The sequence below is a fragment of the Zingiber officinale genome, chromosome 5B (genome assembly GCF_018446385.1).
Source record: "Zingiber officinale cultivar Zhangliang chromosome 5B, Zo_v1.1, whole genome shotgun sequence".
NCBI classification, from domain to species: Eukaryota; Viridiplantae; Streptophyta; class Magnoliopsida; order Zingiberales; family Zingiberaceae; genus Zingiber; species Zingiber officinale.
In genome coordinates this window covers 22,860,071-22,882,012 of record NC_055995.1, presented here as the reverse complement: position 1 = coordinate 22,882,012, position 21,942 = coordinate 22,860,071, and the positions used below count along the sequence as shown (strand labels likewise).

General features: G+C 38.9%; 1 protein-coding gene across 1 annotated transcript; it reads right to left on the bottom strand.

Annotated features, from left to right (window-relative positions):
• Nucleotides 1-18,501: 18,501 nt before the first annotated feature.
• On the bottom strand, nucleotides 18,502-21,612 carry LOC121984238. Its single transcript, XM_042537077.1, has 2 exons — nucleotides 20,418-21,612; nucleotides 18,502-18,706 (listed from the first exon to the last, which is right to left on the bottom strand). Exons 1-2 carry the CDS (start codon nucleotides 21,176-21,178, stop codon nucleotides 18,691-18,693), a joined length of 777 nt encoding a protein of 258 aa, XP_042393011.1. The 5' UTR covers nucleotides 21,179-21,612; the 3' UTR covers nucleotides 18,502-18,690.
• Nucleotides 21,613-21,942: the final 330 nt, after the last annotated feature.

Here is a 21,942-nt window from a genome sequence, read left to right as displayed (position 1 = left end):
GCCATAGTCGTCAGGCAGTAGCTGTAAGTATTTCTAGTTATATGTTGTCAACTTCGTATCCTCATATTTAACTATATCATCCTTTTGTTTAGTTCCTTGCCTCAAGTCTGTATATCGACCAGCTACTTATGGCTAAGGACCAGGAGAACAATAAATTAAAAGCTCAACTGGAGACATTGAAGGCTACTTTACCTTCTTCTAATAGCGATCTGGCTCAGTTGCAAGAGAAAGTGGCCTTACAAAACCAACAATTGGGGATCTTGAAACAGGAATTGGAAGAGTCCCATCAATTATTGAAAGATAAAGAGCTTGCAAGGAAAACTTTGGAATTATAGGTGGATCGACTACATTCTGGTCTCCGACTAGAGATTGCCTTAAAGGAGAAAGCTCTTTTTGATGCTTCTCATAAAAGTCTTCTTTTAGAGAAAGTAGAGAAGCTTCATAATGCTTGTCTTTCTGACCAAGATCAAGACCTAGCCTCTCATGATTTCACTATCCTACAGGAACAAGAGCAAAGGAAAGCTCAAGATGCTGAGTTGTCACTGCTCCAGAAGGAATTGGAACAGCTTAAATCAGAGAAGAATACTTTAAAAGATCAAAATACAAAACTGCAAGCTGATTTTCAAAGCTATAAGGAGCAAGAGAAGAATCGATGGGAAGAGTGGCGTCTGGCTTATTTAAAGTCTTCAGCGTTTGCCCAAGAATTTGTTCGTAGGATAGTGGGTGCTTTAAATCATTCTGTATCGGGAGTTCTTCGACAATTAAGAGAGGGTGGCTATCTACCCAAGGAACCTCCCCCTTCTTTCATAAGTCGTCGCAGGCTTAACGAAGAACTACCCGCAGATTTAAAAGGTCCTTTTCTAGATATCTAAAAAGATTGTTCATAAAAGACTTGTAATGGAAAAAACTGGTAATGAAAAGAAGTGTAACCAAGACTTGGTAATTAAGTGATTGCGGTGTATAGGAAATTTTTGATACTTACCTGTTTCTCTATTGTGCTGGTTTGAGAATGCTTCTTTTGAAATGCTTCCGAACATTAAGTATAAGCTTTATTCGAGCATTCCTTGCTCATCTCTTGAAGTTAAGCCTTGTCTTGATGAATCCTTCTGCAGATAACATCTAGTGTGCTTCATATTTCAAAAGAATGAATAATCCCGAGTGATTTTAGATAAAGAACTGTATAAAACTTCTGAGCTCCGAGCTGAGTATAATACTCCGGGCGATTTTTAAATAAAGATTTCCATATGAATGAGCTTCCAGATGAATAACGTGTCACATGCATAGAATCCCCCTTGAATCCTGGCTTCTAATCCAGTGTAAAATGTCAACCGATTTTATGAATACATTCATATAACTTTGTATTTGCCATGCCAATGTAATCCCGGTTGATTAGTCTTTGAAGTCTCCGGTTCCTCCCATGAAGACCCGTCCGAGTTACTTCATGGGATTTCCCGATCGACTATGTTCTATGATGGTTTAAAGTCTCCGGTTCCTCCCATGAAGACCCGTCCGAGTTACTTCATGGGATTTCCCGATCGACTACGTTCTGTGATGGTTTAAAGTCTCCGGTTCCTCCCATGAAGACTCGTCCGAGTTACTTCATGGGATTTCCCGATCGACTATGTTCTGTGATGGTTTAAAGTCTCCGGTTCCTCCCATGAAGACCAGTCTGAGTTACTTCATGGGATTTCCCGATCGACTATGTTTTATGATGGTTTAAAGTCTCCGGTTCCTCCCATGAAGACTCGTCCGAGTTACTTCATGGGATTTCCCGATCGACTATGTTCTGTGATGGTTTAAAGTCTCCGGTTCCTCCCATGAAGACCCGTCCGAGTTACTTCATGGGATTTCCCAATCAACTATGTTTTATGATGGTTTAAAGTCTCCGGTTCCTCCCATGAAGACCCGTCCGAGTTACTTCATGGGATTTCCCGATCGACTATGTTCTATTGTAAAATTATGATTGCACTGACCTTATGATGATTTTTAAAATTTCTGGATTTCTCATAGAAGGGGGGAGGGGCCGAATAGGTCTTTAAGATTCCCCACTGTTGATTGATCGAACATAGATTATAAAAGTTCTGCCAATACTTGTCAATCTGTATGAGCCACATTTAGCTCCGTGGCGATATTTGTCTTGCATTGCTTTTATTGAAAGAAAGGGAATACATGAACTATAAGAATACTCGTCTTCTTCTCATCGGGAACTTACTTCAGATAATATGATTTGTTCCTTCTGATATATTCTTAAGTGTCTCACTCTGGTTAAGTCCGGTAAGGTTGTAAATGATTTGCACTCCAGGGACGTTCCAGCATTCTTCCTTCAGTATCTTGGAGATAATAGGAACCTGATGCAAGCTTTTCCACCACTTTGTAGGGTCCTCCCCATTGCGGTGCCAACTTACTGACATCTCCGACAGGTTTAACACGCTTCCATACTAAATCTCCTACTTGGAAAAATCTGGGGATGACCCTTTTGTTGTAATTTTGTCTCATTCGTTGTCAGTATGATACTAGACGAGCAGCAACTTTATCTCTAATTTCCTCTATCAAATCCAGCTCCATGAGTCACAGACCCTCATTGTCTGCATCATATAATTATCTTCTATCAGATTCTATCCCCACATCAATGGGAACTATTGCCTCTCCCCCATAGACTAATTGAAAGGGTGTGATTCCTGTAGCTTCTCGAGGTGTAGTACGATATGCCCAAAGAACGCTGGGTAATTCATCTACCCAGCTACCTCCAACATGATCCAGTTTGATTTTTAAACCCCTTATAATTTCTCTATTGGTTACTTCCGCTTGACCATTACTTTACGGATAAGCCACATAGGTAAAAGCTTGAGTAATACCATAACTTTTGCACCAAGCTAAAATTCTATCTCCTTGAAATTGTCTTCCATTATCAGAGACTAATTTATAAGGAATACCAAATCTGCATATGATATTTTTCCACGGAAATTTAATAACTGCATCTTCAGTAATCCAGGCAAGGGGTTCCGCTTCTACCCATTTGGAAAAATAATCCACTACTACCAATAAAAACCTTCTTTATGCCGTCGCCATAGGAAATGGGTCTACTATGTCCATGCCCCACTGATTAAAGGGACATGAGACTATAGAGGTTTTCAACAACTGTGTGGGATGATGCAAAATATTTTGATGTTTTTGGCAAGACATACAAGTTCTTACCAATTTGTTGGCGTCTTCGTATAGAGTAGGCCAGAAATATCCTGCTAATAAGATTTTACGGGCCAAGGATCTTCCTCCTATATGACTACCACATGAACCTTGATAAACTTCCTGTAAAATAACTTGTATATCTTCTGTACCAATACACTTGAGCAAAGGTCTAGAAAAAGCTCTCTTATATAACTGTTCTCCTACCATAGTGTATTGAGTAGCTCTCTTCTTAAACACCCTTGCCTGTTCTGTATTACTTGGAAGAATACCTTGCTGTAAATACAATATGATTTGAGCCCTCCAGTCACCTTGAATTTCTGCTTCAGCCTGTCTTTTGATACAAGATATTAACAGAGTTTGTTCTACGGGCCGATCTAGACTCCATGGTACTATAGCAGAGGCCAACTTAGCCAATTCATCTGCTACCTGATTCTCAGATCGAGGAACCTTTTGTATATTCACTTCTTGAAACTGAGACTTCAACTTATCAAATGTCTCAGCGTATAACCTGAGCCTATATTAATTTCAAAGTTACCTGATAGTTGTTGGGCTGCCAATTGAGAATCAGAATAGATAAGGACTCGAGCTGCCACTATATGCCGGGCGACCTGCAATCCCGCTATCAAGGCTTCATATTCTGCTTCATTGTCAGTAGCTCTATAATTCAATCTAATAGAGAGTTGAAGTCTGTCTTCCCTTGGAGATATAAGAAGAACACCAATTCCGCTGTCTTGTCTAGTTGAGGAGCTATCTACATAAACTTTCCAAATGTTTTCTTCCTCGGGGCCTTAAACTTCTATAATGAAGTCTGCTAGAGCTTGTGCCTTGATGACCGAGCGAGGTTGATATTGAATATCATATTCTCGAAGTTCAATCGTCCATTTGATCAGCCGACCTGATGCCTCTGGGTTGAGTAACACCCGTCCGAGAGTACTGTTGGTTAATACAATAATCTCATGTGCCAAGAAATATGGGCGCAACCTCCGAGCGGTCAAGACTAGTGCATAAGCCAATTTCTCTAGCGTAGTATATCTATACTCAGCTCCTTTTAATAAATGGCTAGAAAAATATACAGGTTGTTGTTCTTTTCCTTCTTGTCTGACTAATACAGAGCCTACAGCGTTTTCATTAGCCGACAAATATACCTAAAGAGTCTCTCCTACTATAGACTTAGCTAATATAGGAGAGTAGACAAATAATCTTTCAACTCTTGGAAAGCCTTATCACATTCCTCATTCCACTGAAATTTATTGGCTTTTTTGAGTATTTTAAAGAAATGGAAGCTACGATCGGCCGACTTGGAAATGAACCTAGACAAGGCTGTAATCCGGCCGGTCAATCTTTGAGCTTCTCTCATGTTGTGCAGTGGCTCCATATTCTGAAGTGCCTTGACTTTGTTCGGGTTGACTTCTATTCCCCGTTCGGACACCATATATCCCAGGAATTTTCCTCCTTTCGCGCCGAATAAACATTTGCTCGGATTTAACTTGAGCCCATATTGTCTCAATGACTTGCAGGTTTCCTCTACGTCCCTGCACAGATCAGCAGCTTGAAGAGACTTAATTAAGATATCATCAACATATACTTCCATATTTCTACCAATCTGCTTCTGGAAGACCTTATTCATAAGCCTTTGATAAGTTGCTCCTGCATTATTTAGTCCAAAGGGTATAACATTATAACAATAAGTACCTTCAGATGTTATAAAACTGACATTTTCTTGATCTTCTTTAGCTAAGTGAACTTGATGATAGCCTTGATAAGCATCTAGCATAGAGATGTACTCGCATCTAGCAGTGGAGTCTACCAATTGATCGATCCTGGGTAATGGATAATAATCTTTTGGGCAAGCCTTGTTGAGATCTCGGAAATCAATGCACACTCGCCATTTGTTTCCTGGTTTAGAGACTAACACCACATTAGCTAACCAGCTGGGAAATTGTACTTCCCTGATGTAACCAGCCTCCATAAGTTTAGTTACCTCTTCTTTGATGATTTGGTTCTGTTCTGCGCTAAAATTCCTCTTTCTTTGCATGACCGGGCGGGCATCTGGGAAGACGTGTAAAGAATGCCTCATGACTGCAGGAGAAACGCCCGAGACTTCTTTGGGCGTCCAGGCAAATACATCATTGTTCTTCTTCAGGCACTGTACCAGTTCGGCTTTCAGAGTGGGATCAAGATCAACCGCAATATATGTAGTAGCTTCAGGCCGACCGGTCTGGATCTGAACTTCTTCCTTTTCTTCATAAACCAGAACAGGCTGCTTCTCCTGAATGGCATTAACTTCCATTCTTTGAATTTTCCGAGCAGTGTTAGCTTCAGCCTGAACTATTTCTACATAACATTTTCGGGTTGTCTTCTGATCACCTCGCACCTCCCCAAATTGGTCATAAACAGGGAATTTAATTTTCTGACAGAAAGTAGAAACAACCGCCCTGAACTCGTTCAAGGCAGGTCGACCCAGTATCACGTTATAAGAGGATGGGGCATCTACCACCATGAAATAAGATCTCCTTGTTCTCATCAGAGGCTCCTCTCCTAGAGATATGGCCAACTTTATTTGTCCCAACGGTTGCACTTCATTGCCTGTGAATCCACATAGAGGAGTGACCATCTGTTGAAGTTCACTCGGGTCATTCTATAATTGATCAAAAGCCTTCTTGAATATAATATTAACAGAACTACCCGTGTCTATGAAGGTACGAGAAATAGCGTAGTTGGCTATTACTGCTTTAATGATTAGGGCATCATCATGGGGTATCTCTGGCCCTTTAAGATCCCTAGGCCCAAAACTTATCTCAGGACCAGCCGCTCGCTCCATGCTACATCCTACGGCATGAATTTCCAGTCTTCGAGCATGTGCTTTCCTGGCCCTATTAGAATCCCCATCAGTGGGCCCGCCTGCAATCATATTGATATTTCCTCGAGCAGCATTACTCCTGTTTTCTTCCTGTCGAGTCGTCATAGCTTCAGGAGGAGCTTTTTCCGACACTTGGCTTGTACCGGCTGGGGTCGGTAATGCGTCCTGGCGAGGCTCGACCGGGCGATATTCCAGTTTGAGCGGGCTTTGATGCCTGGGGTACTGTTGTCAATAATAATTTTGCCTCTGATAACACTCCCTATTAGCTCGTTTATTTCTTAAAACAAAACAGTCTTCAGTATGATGACTGCTACTTTTATGATAAGTGCACCATCTCCTTGGTGCCTCTGGCTGTATCTCCACGTGTTGTACGGTTTGTGGATGATATTCTGATTGACGGTGAGGTGGATGAGTTGCTCTAAGTCCTCTTGGTGGAGGAACAGGGGTCGGAGCTTTCTCCTTAACCTGGATGGGAGAAGAGGTAACACCCTCCTTCCTACGAGCGGCTTGAGCTTCTTCCACATTAATGAATTCAGTAGCACGCTCAATCAAGGAATCAAAATTAACAGGAGGATTTCTCACTAAATCTTTAAATAAATCATTATCATTTAAACCTTGAGAAAAAGCACTCACTAAGATTTCTGTCGTAGCATTAGGTACATCAATGGCTACCTGATTGAACCTTTTGATGTAGACTCGGATGGATTCTTTGGATGCTTGTTTAATTGAAAATAGACTCCAAGGAGTCTTATGATACCTCTTATTGCTGGAGAAATGGTGTAGAAAAACTTTCTTAAAGTCTTTGAATTTTCGAATAGACTTCTCTGGCAATCTTTTGAACCAGCGTTGTGCAACTCCTCCGAGGGTAGTAAGGAACATCCGACATTTCACCCCATCCGAGAATTGTTGTAATAATGCTACATTCTCAAATTTCAATAAATGATCTACTGGATCTGTCATTCCAGTGTACTCACCGATCTGAAGATTTTGATACCGCTTAGGAAGCGGATCATCTAGTACACTCTGAGAGAATGGGGAGATGACTTTCTCTGGTGAGCTATCACTAGTTATCATTTTGATCTTACGCTTTTCTATGTCTGGTGCTTCGCCAGAGGATTCCTGAAACACAGGCCTCCTACCCCCTGCTCCATGGGAGTGCGAAGAAAGGCTCGTGGATGTCTTGTTGGAGAAACAGCAGCTGGGGGAAAATACGCATGTTCCTCCTCTTCCGGTTCCTTTCCTTTTCGATGCTCAGTGGTTGAAATCGTCGGATTATGAGCTGTTGGTAGAGTAGCTCCAGTGTGAGCTTGAAGTTGTTGTTGTTGTTGTTGTAAGGCTTTTTGTACGTGAGAATTGATGAGGAAATCCAGATCCTCTCGACTAATGGTGAGTAGGTTTGATTTTCCAGCCTCTTCCATCTTGTAGTCTCAGATTCAGGTGAAGTTCCCACAGACGGCGCCAAATTTGATCCTGTCTAAGAAGTTGGACAAGACAGAGATCCGGAAGAAGAAACCCACTGTTGATGGAAAAGAATGCCTAGAGAACGCTGATCCGAGAAACCCAAAGCGGATTGGGAAGAAGAGGATCACCCAATGCCCTCCCGACACGAAGACCTGATAACGAGAAAGAAACCCAATCGAAGAGACACCCGAATTCGAAGCTCCCAAGACCTCCTGCACACAAGAGACCAGCCAACACTATTGTCAGTGACCTAAGACCAGGGTGGGAATCCCTGGCTAGGCCCTCCGACGCTCAAGTTAGTGATCTCTCTTGGTGTGGAAGAAGAAGATGAACAGTGGTTCAAAATTAGGGTTACGAATGTGCGTGATGATGTGAATTTACCTAGACAACGGAGAGGATTTCCTTTTTTATACCACTTCATATAACCTCCGTAGTCATGAAGTGGACCCCGGTTTGATAGAGTTTGTTATGAGATGACGTAAGCTGCGTACTTGTGGTGAATGACTTTTAAGGAATCTTTCTTGTACCCCAGATGTACCTTCTTTGTCGTTTAGCACCTGCAAAACAATCTAAAAACACAATTCCCGCCAAAATATATAATACCTGTCATATAATCATACATTGCAGATACCTTCATTAATTATTTTATTTGAAATATTTACCTCTATCCTATCTCATGAGTCCCTTTAAATTGTTTCTATCGTTTCTTCTCCCCCCTCCTGCTTCTATTATATCATGGATAGCTCAATATACCAATGTTCCTTGTATCGGTCGAAGTTAACCTTGACTAGGTTTAGTTAATGATTATTATTCCTCATGAGGCTTCTGTCCTCACCCTTCTATGTTAATTATCCTAGCTAGCACTAGACTATATTTTATCAAGTATCTTTCCAAGGTGTTAATCAACCGGCCGATATTGGCTTTTCTTCTTTAAGGCATGTCTCGATCGATATTGTCCTACCTGCTTTGGAAGTATATCCCGACCGATACTAGTCTACTCGCTTGAAAGTATCTCCCGGCCGATACTGGTCTACACGCTTTGGAAGTATATCCCGGCTGATACTGGTCTACTTCTTTTGAGATATATGCCACTCGATATGAGTTTTCCTCCTTGAAAGCATATTTCGGTCGATACAAATCTACCTCCTTTTGAGATATATCCCGGCCGATATTAGCCTACCTCCTTCTAGGTATACGCTAATTGACATGGGTCTTCCTCCTTGAAAGCATATTTCGGTCGATACAAACCTACCTCCTTTTGAGGTATATCCCGGCCGATATTAGCCTACCTCCTTCTAGGTATACGCTAATTGACATGGGTCTTCCTTCTTAGAAGCATATCTCGGTCGATACAAACCTACCTCTTTTTGAGGTATATCTCGGCCGATATTAACCTACCTCATTCTAGGTATACGCTAATTGACATGGGTCTTCCTTCTCGGAAGCATATCTCGGTCGATACAAACCTACCTCTTTTTGAGGTATATCCCGGCCGATATTAACCTACCTCCTTCTAGGTATATGCTAATTGACATGGGTCTTCCTTCTCGGAAGCATATCTCGGTCAATACAAAACTACCTCTTTTTGAGGTATATCTCGGTCGATATTAACCTACCTCCTTCTAGGTATACGCTAATTGACATGGGTCTCCCTTCTTGGAAGCATATTTCGGTCGATACAAAACTACCTCCTTATGAGGTGTATCCCAGCCGATATTAGCTTACCTTCTCTGTTTGGTTATCTCCTTTCCCCCTCTTATCAGGGACCCATGAAACCTAACCCATATCATTTATATTGCACACAAACTTCACATTTTTTCTTATTATTTATAGCATGCTTAGGAATCATGTCTAGATTCATCATTCTTTTTACGATATTAAAATTGACATGTCCTAATCTGTCATGTCATATATCATAAGATTCAATGTTATATGAACAACCAATATCAGTAGATTTATTTAAGGTAGCATTTTTTACATTGAGTTTAAATAAATCTTCATTAAGGTAACATTTTCCAATAAAGGTTCCTAAATGTAATATTACAACTTTATTACATTTAAAGTTCAACTCATAACCAGCACGGACTAATTTTGACCCGCTAATCAAATTCCGACGGATCGCTGGAACATGATGCACCTCATGCAGTGACAGAACTTTTCCAGAGGTGAACCTCAGGTCAACTTATCCTATCTCAAACACCCTGGCTGCAGAATGGTTCCCCATGGTCACGGAAGTGCCTTCAATTACCTGATAAGGAAGGAAGGCAGAGCGATCAACACAACAGTGCACATTAGCACCTGTATCAACTAACCATTCATTGGGTTGATAGATCAAGTTTAGTTCAGGTTTGAAGGTAACAAATCTATTGATGGTGTCGTCACTAGCAGTCACAACATTTGCTTGTGCCTTGGTGTTGGACATATTGCTCTAGTTTTTCTTAGGGCAGAATTTGGCATAATGTCCAACTTGTCCACATGCCCAGCACGGCTTGGTTCCATTTTTCTTTTGAATCTTTGGTTTGGGTTTCATATCTTGTTCTTCATTTTCTGATTTTTGAATATTTTTTCTTGTCAGATGAGACTACTACGTTTGCCTTTGGAATAAAATCCATAGGCATTCTTTTATCATCATCTTTATGTTGCTTTCGATGTTCTTCTTCGATATTTAAGGCAATCATCAAATCTTCTAGAGAGATTTTACCTCTCCTATGTTTAAGAGTCATGCCAAAATCTTCCCAACTCGGAGGCAATTTTTCGATGATAGATAAGACCTGAAATTTTTCAGGTAATGGCATATCTTCTTCAGCAAGACCATGAATTTGAACTTGGAATTCATGTGTCTGCTCAACCACAGATTTGCCTTCTACCATTTTGAAGTTTAGAAATTTTGCCACGGTATACTTTTCTAAATCAAAATCTTTGGAGTTGTATTTTTTATCCAAAGATTTCCACAGCTCTTTAGCCGAAGATGTTGAGCAGTATAGATCAAATAGTGCGTCTGAGAGGGCAGACAAGATCCTCCCATGGCAGAGGTAATCCCTTTCCTTAAACCTCTGTAAGGTAGTACTATAGGCAGGTTCCTCTTCATCAGGTGAAGGAGGATCTGTTTCTATAACGGAGAATAGCCCTAGTGTAGTAAGCCAAAATTTCATCCGTTGTTGCCAACGTCTGAACTTTTGCCCGAAAAATCTTTCGGGTCTAGCGCTAGCCTCATCAGACCCCGTTACCCTATCATTCATCATGTCTATTGATGCTTACAATAAATTCTCTAAAAATATTGTTGAAAGGAGAGCACTAATAGTAGTAAAATTGCACCAAAACAGCAAGGATGTAGTAAACAGGTAAATAAAAGAGAGGTCGAGAAAATGTATCTCCGGTTGAAGCGTCGACATGCCGACTGTGTTTAGAGAATTTATTGCCACCCACGGTGCAACCACTCGCGTCGTCCGTAGGTGCACTCCAAGACGAACGTCGCACTCAAACTCAACCTCAGATCGCGGAACCAAGCCTCAGAACAAGGGAAAACTCGGAAGAGAAGAAGAAGGCAATGCACGCACAAGAGAGGGAAGCAGAAAGCTTGACTGTCTGTTTAACCAGGAACAGAGGTCTGAAGCAGCGAACGAAGTGCTTTCTGAGCCACTTCCTCTCGCGTGGGATAGAACTTCCTCACGCGCGGGACAGAACCAAGCCTTGCCAGCGAACCAAAGACTGGCAAAAACAAACCAGGTCGCCTGAGGCCCACGAGCGGGGGATTTGCACCCTCCCCTTGCGCGCGATGATCGCGTGCGTCGCGCCCGGTTTATGGATTTCCTGCTCGAACCCCCCGAAATCACCTGATTTGGGCTCGGCCCGCGCATGCGTATAGGTCCCCTTAACTTTGCTAAGCAAGGATGAAAGGGCTCCATATATAAGGCCTTCCAACCTTTCTTTACTTAGCAATGTGGGACTAAATACATACATCTATATATTACAATAAGCAAAGAAATAGTTTGAATTAAAACTCAACAAGATTTATCTTTGGATATGTCGTCTCCACTTCCCGCCTCGGCATGCCCGACATCAGCCTCCTCATATATGCTTTCTCCCTTCCCTTTCTTCGATTTCTTTTATTGAGTTGCAATTTGGGCTTCGATCCGTGCCTCTATTTGCAATTTCTATTCAGATTTGGGAATTTTAGGCCACCAAAGATGGCGGATGCTGCTCAAGCGATATTTGTCGCGACTCCTAACAATGCGTTCATTGTTGATGCTGGTAACCTTTTTCACTTCATTTTGTTTGCATTTGGTACCCCTGTAGTAACAGGTAAAGAACAATGACGATGATTTATGTTGAAGCTACCATTTTATTTGAAAACTATTAAATTATAGTGTCTTTTCCCTACATGTTTTTACGAGAGAGATTTGGAGAACTATTTGGTTGAAAATTTGGCTCATTTTTATGAGCATTTTGATCCGAACTCTAGGTCTGGGATATGAAAATTTTCCCTATATTATCATTTTTTTTTCTATTTTTTTAAACTAGAATCCTAATTTCCCTATTTGAGTTCTCAAAAATATGATAAAATCAAGTATATTTTACTATTTTATCTGATTGAGCATTGTTTGCGTCTGATTTAACTGGTTTCACAAGCTGGTTCTTTCCTTTTTCTTTTTTTTAATGCTAGTTTTTTGTTGCCCTGAGTATTAGGAGCTGAACTTTTCCCATTCTACAAAAAAAACAAATGATTTGTCTCATAAAAAATGAAAATTGACCACGATTAATGCTTGTTTTGTCAAATTATTATCACGTATGATGATTTGTAGAAATCCTATAAATCAACATGACCAAAGGATTATGATGGTAATCCGCATAAAAATCTACTATTCACTTGTTGATCTAGAATATATTGTGTACCTTGCTCAAATATAGTAACATCTTAACTATCTTTACAATTTTCGAATTTGGTTCTCAATTTTGATCTGACCCAATTTAAGATATTGACTGCCTTTACACAAAAATTCTATTAGGTTTCGGATGAACATTTCTTTAGCTGCCAAAAGGAAACGAATCTTAGTTGACTATATCACTTTCGGAAGTTACACCGCTTAAATTTTATCTAACCCCCCTTAAATTTTTATCTAAATCCACAACTGATAGTAGCTATAAATCGTGATTACTACCTCATAAATAATTTATTTCTAATCGGTACTAATTAACATATATATATTCTATATGAGCTACAAGATCATATGATAATCTTGTAATTATAGTACCTAATATTTTATATCTGCTACAATTGTATAACGATTATGGTCTCACTGAAAAATAAAAATAATTTTGGAATAGGGTAATATGATCGCCGATGCTTTGATAATAAATGGAAAAAAAAAAACTCCCTTTTACGATTGCATTAAGAAAAACACCCTTCTAATTTTTTACGTCGTATGATAAATTTTTAATATGATTAATTTAATTAAAATCGTTGGAAATTGTGACTGATGGGCGTGACTCGTTAATTTGATTAACACTTAGGCCCCAGTCTTCCAGAGTCCATATTGGCATGGAGAAACGACCATTTCGCCATGGATAATTGGTTGTTACGCAAATCTGATTAAAGAATTCTAAGTCAACAAAACCTTTATGAATATTTGAAATCCTATATTTTATTTATTTAAGTTAACATCATATATCCCCGATTTATACTGACTAATCCTGAAATAATTAACTCGATCTCATAAAATTTTTTCACCAATCATCAAAATAAATCAGAAAGCATTCGCAACGTATGACCAATCAACCCAATATTTTTAGATTATTTTTTTTATTCTTAAAGAAGTGCGCATTTTACTTGGATCTTCATTGATAATGGTCCAGAACAATAATATCATTGGAGTTCATAGATGTGGATCGGAGTATTTCTGATAGTGACAAAGAAAAGAGTTTATTCAATCAATAAAGGATAAACTAGATTAATTCCTTGTTTGTTGCTAGATTCCTGTACAAATTTTTCCATTTTCCAAGTTGATCCATGTCATTCGTTCCATAGCATCTTCTAGTTCCAATAGGCTATGAATTAGATCAGAATCATTCTCAGTGAATCTATAAGAAGCGACTCAATTATTTTCATCAAGTTCGGATGAAGACCAAAAATCTTGAGCGACTTGAGTAAGTATTTTTAGAATCTCCTTCTGTTTGAAAAATGATTCATCGAAATAATGAGTCACACATTCCATTGATATGGATACATCTAAGATTGACAAATGCTCGATCATTTCGATGCAAGCGGAATATTTATCATAAAAAGGATGAGCTTCAAGAGCATGAGGAGAATTGAATACGTTATAGGAGTCATTGAATAGGATCCTTGTGTCTATTTTAGAAGATTTTTTTTATAAGATAGGATTAAAAAAATCGTTCATTGAGGAAAATTATATATATAGAGTCTTGATAAGCGATTTTCACTATAGCAAAAAAATTTTATTGTAGCAATGGCGAACATCAAATCTATATTGTAGCAACGATGAAACTATAATTACTACAACATGACTGTGATTTATTTAATCATGTTATAGCAACTACGAGTCCGTAGTTACAACATAGACTTAATGTTGTAGCAGTTACAAACTCGTAGTTGCTACAACGTGATTGAACAAATTACAATCATGTTGTAGCAGCTACAGTTTCGTAATTGTTAGAACAGAAACTTAACATTGTAGCAGCTATGAGTCCGAAGCTACTACAATATGATTGAACAAATCATGATCACGTTATAGCAGTTATGATTCCATAACAGCTAAAATACAAACTTAACATTATAAAAGCTACGAAATCGTAAATGCTACAACGTGATTCAACACAATCATGATCACATTGTAGCACCTAGAGTTCATAACTGCTACAATACAGACTTAATTAATATTGTAACAGCTACATATTCATAGCTGCTTCAACGTGATTAAACAAATCACGACTATATTATAACAATTACGGTTCCGTAACTACTACAACATAAATTTAACGTCTGTCACTGCTATAGTAGAAAAACAATAAAAAAATATGCTATGGTAAAATTCGTGCATAATCACGCAGCAAGAGTCACGCAGCATATCAACTCTCTCTCTTTGTATAGGAGGCACCTCTAATGAATGGAGACATTTTCCATGTAGAGAGGTGCACATATATCGCGCACCTAATGAGCACCTAAGCTATTTTTTATATTTAATGCTATAACTCAACTCCTAAATTCTAAAGACTGATTGGGATAACTGGCAAGCCAAAAAAAAATAACAAAAAGATTATAAAAATTTGAGTTATGCTAGGCGCGCACGCCTACAACGCCCAACATAACATCATTTTATATGTTAGTATATGATAAACTATTATATAAAGGAAGATTAGTCTTTTATTATTACTTTATTATCTATTTATATTTTTTTCTCTTTTCCTTTGTAAACCTAAGTTTTTTGCAATACATTTTGTTAGTCGCCTTTTGCAGCTACCTCTTTCTCTCCTTTGTGTTGTCTTTTGCACTCTATTTGCATTATTTGCTTTGTTCACATGGTAGCAGAACCAATTTATCTTCTCATCTCCTCTCTTGGTGAACTATGAAATAGTTTGATTTCAAAATTCTTTAAGGTGACTATAAAAGAATTGTATTTTCTTGAGTTTCAATCGTTGGATCGCCTTAAAACTTTGCGAGAATGTTCCTCACATTTAGAGTTACATTTTGAATGGCGGAAATTAGATTTTGAGTTCTTTAAGTCCACCCGACGATCGAAAAACATGACTATTGATTCTGTCATCTCTATGGCATTCCGGTAGTCAACCACAACAATCTATGTTGGGCTGCAAATTTCTCTTGAACATTGGTGATCCGATCAAGCGAGGTGACGAGGCAAATCACACATTCCTTGTTCGTCTCAGTCGTCGATTTTTCTCTGCCATTTTGTAAGTTGTGCTCGTGGTGCTGCAGTAACCCTAATTGTTATCCGGTCGTCTAGGAGATCTCGTCACTCTGCAGCCATGTTCGGTTCTAGTAATTATTTCGATCAATCTTCAACTAGTCTATTTGGTTCACATCCGATGTTTGGGCAAACAAGTAGTACTGCTGCTAATCCATTTACACGCAGACCCTTTGGAAGTCTAAATCCGTTTGGTACCTAGAATGGGAGTTCAATTTTTGGAGGCACGTCTATTGTAGTCTTTGGACAACCATCAACACCTGTCTTTGGTGCTTCACCAGATCCGGCTTATGGGAGCACAATGCTTGCCTTTGGTGTAGCATCAACTCCTGCTTTCAGCAGTGCTTCCTCTTCATTTGGTGGCTCTTTTTTGTTTGGACAAAAGTCAGCCTTTGGGACTTTTGGTTCATCTCCAAACCAATCAAGTCCATTTGACAGTACATTTCAGCAAACACAACCAGCATTTGGGAGCGTCTTTGGTTCCACAACCCCATTCAGTCAATCCAGTCAACCTGCATTTGGTGCTACTATTAGCGAACAGTTTCAGAAGTTCCTTGTATCTCAACCACATACCATATCTGCCTTTTCTCACATAGATTTGCCCTCTAATGGTACCTCAGGTATACATTCCTCTATCTAGATCCTTGATTCTGGAGCTTCGTATTATATGTTACCTAATGTCAATTCTTTTATATCTATAAATTCACCTCCTTCTGTGTCAATAACGATCGTTGATGGTTCTCCCACATCATTAGCTAGTGTTGACTCTATTTATACGTCTAATCTATCTCTATCTAATGTACATTGTATTCAAAACCTTACTTGGAATCTTGATCCTCATAGAGAGACGGCTCTTGATCCTCTTTAGTTGTTGGCTATGGCGGAAAAAATTTCTGCTTTATATCAAACAGGTACTTAGGATCTTGTTCCTCTTCCATTGGGGAAGTGTGCGATTGGTTTAAGATGGGTGTATAAGATCAAAACTAAATTTGATGGGTCAGTTGAGCGATATAAAGCTCGTTTGATTGCTAAAGGATTTTCCCAATTGTAATGTATAGATTATGAGGAAACCTTTTCTCCAATTTTCAAGCTTATTACTATTCGTACTCTCATTGCAGTTATATCAGTTTATCAATGGTCTATTTTTCATATAGATGTTAAAAATACTTTTTAAATGGAAATATTCAAGAAGAAGTCTACATGGTGTCTCCACCAGGTGTCACTCATAATCCTAGTGAAGTTTGCATGCTAAAGAAAGCTCTTTATGGCTTTAAACAAGCTCCTCGAGCTTGGTTTGATAAATTTTCCATTGTGATTGGATCTCTTGACTTTCTTTCTAGCAAGTATGACTCTACTCTTTTTGTTCGTTGTACTTCGTTATATCGCACATTACTCTCTCTTTATGTTGATGACATGATTATTACAAAGGATGATTTAATTGGAATAGAATAGTTGAAACTACATTTGGCTCGTGAGTTTGATATGAAAGATTTGGGTCCTCTGTATTATTATTTTTTAGGACTTAAAGTAGCTTATTTCCTCATGGCTATCTTCTCTCACAATCCAAATATATTGGTGATATTCTAAAGCAAGTTCATCTATCTGACACTCACATTGTTGATACTCCACTTAAGGTTAATGCTCTGTACACTTCTACTGATGGTGTTCCCTTACTAGATCCATCTTTATATCGCACTCTAGTTGACAGTCTAGTATATCTTACCATCACTGGACCTGACATTGCTTATGTTGTACATATTGTTAGTCAATTTATTACTTCTCCCACTTCGATACATTGGGGAGTTATGCTTCGCATCCTTCAATATCTTTGAGGTACCTAGTTTCATAATCTTCTTTATCCTTCCATTTCTACCTTGTCTGCCTAGTCAAATACATATTAGGATGGTGATTCTATATATTGTAAGTTTACCACAGGATTTCCTATTTTCTTGGAAGATTTCCTTAGTTTTTGGAAGAGTAAAAAGCAAGATGTTGTCTCTCGTTCTTCTACCGAAGTAGAATATTGTGATATGGCCTACTACTATTGAAATTGTTTGATTACGTTGGCTACTTGTTGATATGGGTGTTTTTCTCTCGAACTCTACCCTTATGCATTGTGACAACTCAAGTGTTACTCAAATTACTCACAATTTTATCTTTCATGAGTGCACCAAGCATATCAAGATTGATTGTCATTTTACTCGTCATCACTATCAAAATGGTACCATCACTTTGCCATTTATATCATCTTCCATACAAATTGCAGACTTACTCGCATTCCATAGAACGATTTCAATTTTTGTTTAATAAATTCTTAATGCTTTCTGTTAGTACATCATGAGTTTGAGGAGATATTAGTATATGATAAATTATTATATAAGGATAAATTAATCTTTTGTTATTACTTTATTGTCTATTTATATTTCTTTTTTCCTTTATAAACCTAAATTTTTTACAATATAATTCGCTAGCCTCCTTTTGCTGCTACCTTTCTTTTCTTCTCTTTGCGTTGCATTTTGCACTTTATTTGCATTATTTGCTTTATTCATATTATATAGAGAGAGAGATATTGAGGTGGAATATTTCATTTTATTTCAAAAGTTATGAAATGATGGAATGAAATCATCATTCTCCTAAAATAGGTTTTCCACCATAAATTGATTCGATCAAAAATGATTTGTTCCAATTCTATTCCATTGCATCTACAAAATATATATGAACCAGAAATTAACTCTCTTTAGAATCATAACACTATATATTTTCAAATGATTAGGATTAACCTTCATTATATTGAAACTTTGCTATTTGTATGAGTCCGAAATTTAGTTGATAAGCACAAGCTTCCATCGTTTACTAGTTCTAGAAAATTTAGAGAATTTTAGATTAAAGAGCTAAATATGATAAACATTTGATATAGATGAAGAAATATGTTTATAGCATTGGTTACAAGAAGAGTAACTTTATACATATAATGACTATGCAAAGATTTAGCATAAAGGATATAAAAATGGTGATGAAGGATAGAAGTTGTTTGTCAAATATAAAAGAGGTGCATGTTGAAATAGTGGTGCTATGTTGAGTATCAATATATTATACAAGTAGAGAAAAGGTTTACCCAAATAATTATTTACGTTTCTTTGAAAAATAATAACTATTTGCAAAAATACAAACCTTTCAGGAAAATACAGTGCAAGATACTCAACTCAGCTCGCCAATTTTCTCCCAGTGATTATATGAGCCTTCTCAGTGCAAGTTAATCCTGAAATTGTTGGATAAAGAGAAGAATAATGGATCTTTACTTCAATAGCATGTAGCTTGTGCAAAATTAACCATACGGAAGCAACTTAATAGATGTTGTAATTATCATATTAACCCCATGACTAATCTATTACTTGTCATTAAGAACATAAGTTTGACTAGTAGAATGGACTTGACAAGGTGAGCCTACTTTCATTCTTTTTACGAAGATGAATGAGTCTTACTCGAGTGTAGAAAGTTCTGATATCTTTGAGATTGTGTAGTTAGTTTGAAATGAAGAGAGTTCTGATGTCTGAAAGAATCTGTTCAACAATTGATGAAATTTCAGGCCTACAGTTTGTCTTGTGTTCCATAAACTAGTGTGTTATAGGCAATTAAAAGGATCAAAGGTTTTTGACTACCAAAGAATAGTTTTAAGATATGCACGACATTTCAAGGGAAAAATGAGGTTTTTTTTAATCCCTTAATTATAGGAGACATGTGCATGTGAAAATATGGGTGCTCTATAGCAAACAAAAGAAACAAAGCACATCAGTAGGATCATGCTTCATTATCGAGCTTCCTGAAAGGTCATCTGCATCTGTCACGCTAAGATTTCATAGTTGCAATAGGTGGATCCTACTGCCTAAGGAAAAGAATAGACTACCACATCATACCTACAAATATGTGGCTCAACCAAAGATCCATCTCTAACTTCTCTAATTCCCCAAATCTACTTTGGTACAATAAGTTAGATACGCTTCGTTACAATTATTAGCAACTTTGGTACTAATAGTTAGACTCACTTCATCACAATTATTGGCAATCAATACTATCTCTTGGTTGCTATGAACTTTCTTTTAAAATGGTAACAGATTAAAAAATTATTTAAGATATACACATTCACTTCATACGAGAAAAAAAAAGTTATAGGTTCATTTACATAAGTTGCACTAAACCAAACAAAAAAGTAACAATCTACTTCGTTATGCAGTTGTTTACGTTTGATATGCAGCTAGTGTGACCTGTGCAAAGTAGAGTATTACTGTCATATTCAATAATCAATATATTAATTTGTTATATTTAAGATAAACAAAAACGTTCTTTAGAAAGGTCTTAAATAAATATATCCTCAGTCAGCATGGAAAAGGATTTAGGAAAGAATGCCAATCAATGTTAAGATTAATGGTTATCTTGACAAGACACCTAATCCTATAAAAGATATCTTGAAATTCATTATGCTAATTCCTGCAACACATCTGTAGAGAGTAGCCTTAATTATCGAAAATTTAAAAGGAAAAAAGCATTGATTAATTCTGGAATTGCCAAGAATTAACAAGTTTCAAGACGAGACCTAGCAACATATTTCAATAGAAGTTGCATTTCCACTACAAGTTTTATTACCACAGATCAGTTTGATCAAGAACGCCAGAAGAACAAATTCTTGTTAACAACAAACATTTTCTGATTCAAATATCCTATATCCTACTGGAAATAGAGCTGCAAAGTTCAAATAATAGGATGGCAGACTTGTTCTAAGCTTCACATGTTAATTATCAGAGAGAAAAAGGGAATTAGATTGTAGTAAAATTAAGTTCCATTGCAGAAATGTAGGCACATGGAGGTTCAACGAAACAACCATATTCTTGAAGGAAAGGGGCACGAATTCAGCAAACAATGATGAGAAGTAAAGAAGTAACAGAAATTTGAAGCAGAGGAGACGGAGAGCATACCATCTGAACAAGTAGAAGCGACACGAGGGGAGAGTCCCATGGCTCACCCCCTGCTTTAAGCTCACCGGGCCGCACCCCACTCGGATCGGCACCTTCCCGGTGCTAGCATCGCCCACCCGAAGCCCCACCCTCGTTCTCAGACTTAGCCCGAGCTTCACCTCCTTGCTCCTGAACCCCCCTTGGATCCTCCCCCCGGCAATCTCATCCACCGCCACCGACTTGCCCGCCGTCCAAAAGCGCACGACCGTCCGATTTCTTCTGCCCTGCTCGAACCCTGCGACCTTTGCCACCCCTACGTCTACGTCCCCGTCATCGTCGACCACCCTCACCCGCGCCTCCCCGTCTCCGTAATCAAGAATAATCTTGCCGTTAGGGTTCGAAATGAGGATCCCAACAGCGGTGGCTGCGTCGAGGAAGGTGCCGTCGGGCCTGGAGGTGACTCGGAGGCGGGTGGCGTTGAGCAACTCGAGGCGGAAGGAGGGGAACCGTGGCTGAAACCAGAGGTAGGTGAGCCCGGCGGCGACCGCGATGAGCGCGGCGAAGGCGAGGACCACTGCGGAGGCCCAGCAGCAGAACCGGCACCAGAAGGATCGCCGAGAACGGTGGCGGCGGGGCAACGCCTTCCCGGGCTGGCGAAAAGATGGGGGCAGCGGCCGCCGCCGGGGAGGCGGCTTCGGAACGGTCGGTGGTGGCGCCTGCGGGTCGCGATAACCGGGAGGCTTCTGGAGCACCGGCTTTGAGTTAGGCTTTTCCTCCGCCATTTACTCAAATCTATATACTAATCCACTATTCCTCTACCGCCCAGATTTCTCAAAAACTAAAAGCGAAAAATCAAAGGATAATCGGTAAAATCCGTGCTCGTATCTGATGTCTTGAAGACGATGAATCGATGAAGTAAGACTCGCCGGAATTGAGATAAGCAGCGGCGACGCCGGCGAGAAGGGAGCAGAGACAAGTCCTCTCTAGATGTTCTCCGACGAGTGTAGGCAGGAAATGCCTCGAGATTCGTGAGGTCACGCCATCTCAGAGATCGGACGGAGGAGCAGGTTCATAGTGGTTCGAGCGAAATGAGATCAGAGGAGTGAAGAGTAGTGGCGGGGAACAGAGGAGACGAGCGTGCGTCTTAAAACGTACGCGCAGCAAGGAAGGAGAGGGGGGATGCTGACGTGGCAACACGACAATGGTATCAACGGATAGGGCCCGAGTGCAGTATAGGTGGCGAAGCCATTAATAGAGACTTAAATTTGGTTGTTCCTGGTGGGATTTTTATATATTTTTAGAATTAATATTTTTCAATTATCAAATAACTTTATTGTGATATATGTAAAATAAATAAATAGGCATAGTCCTCGTATAATTAATTCTTATTTCAAAATGACATATTTTTCCATGAACAGATAGCAAACATAATTTTTTTAAAAAAAAAGTTAAATATAATCATCTAAGGAAAATAATATTGTAATTGAAAAGAAAAAACAATATTACCTTTCTTATTTTTGCATCTAATATATTAAGTTCACATTAT

Coding starts and splice junctions, on each gene's coding strand:
- LOC121984238 (XM_042537077.1), bottom strand. CDS start 21,178: ATGGCGGAGGAAAAGCCTAACTCAAAGCCGGTGCTCCAGAAGCCTCCC.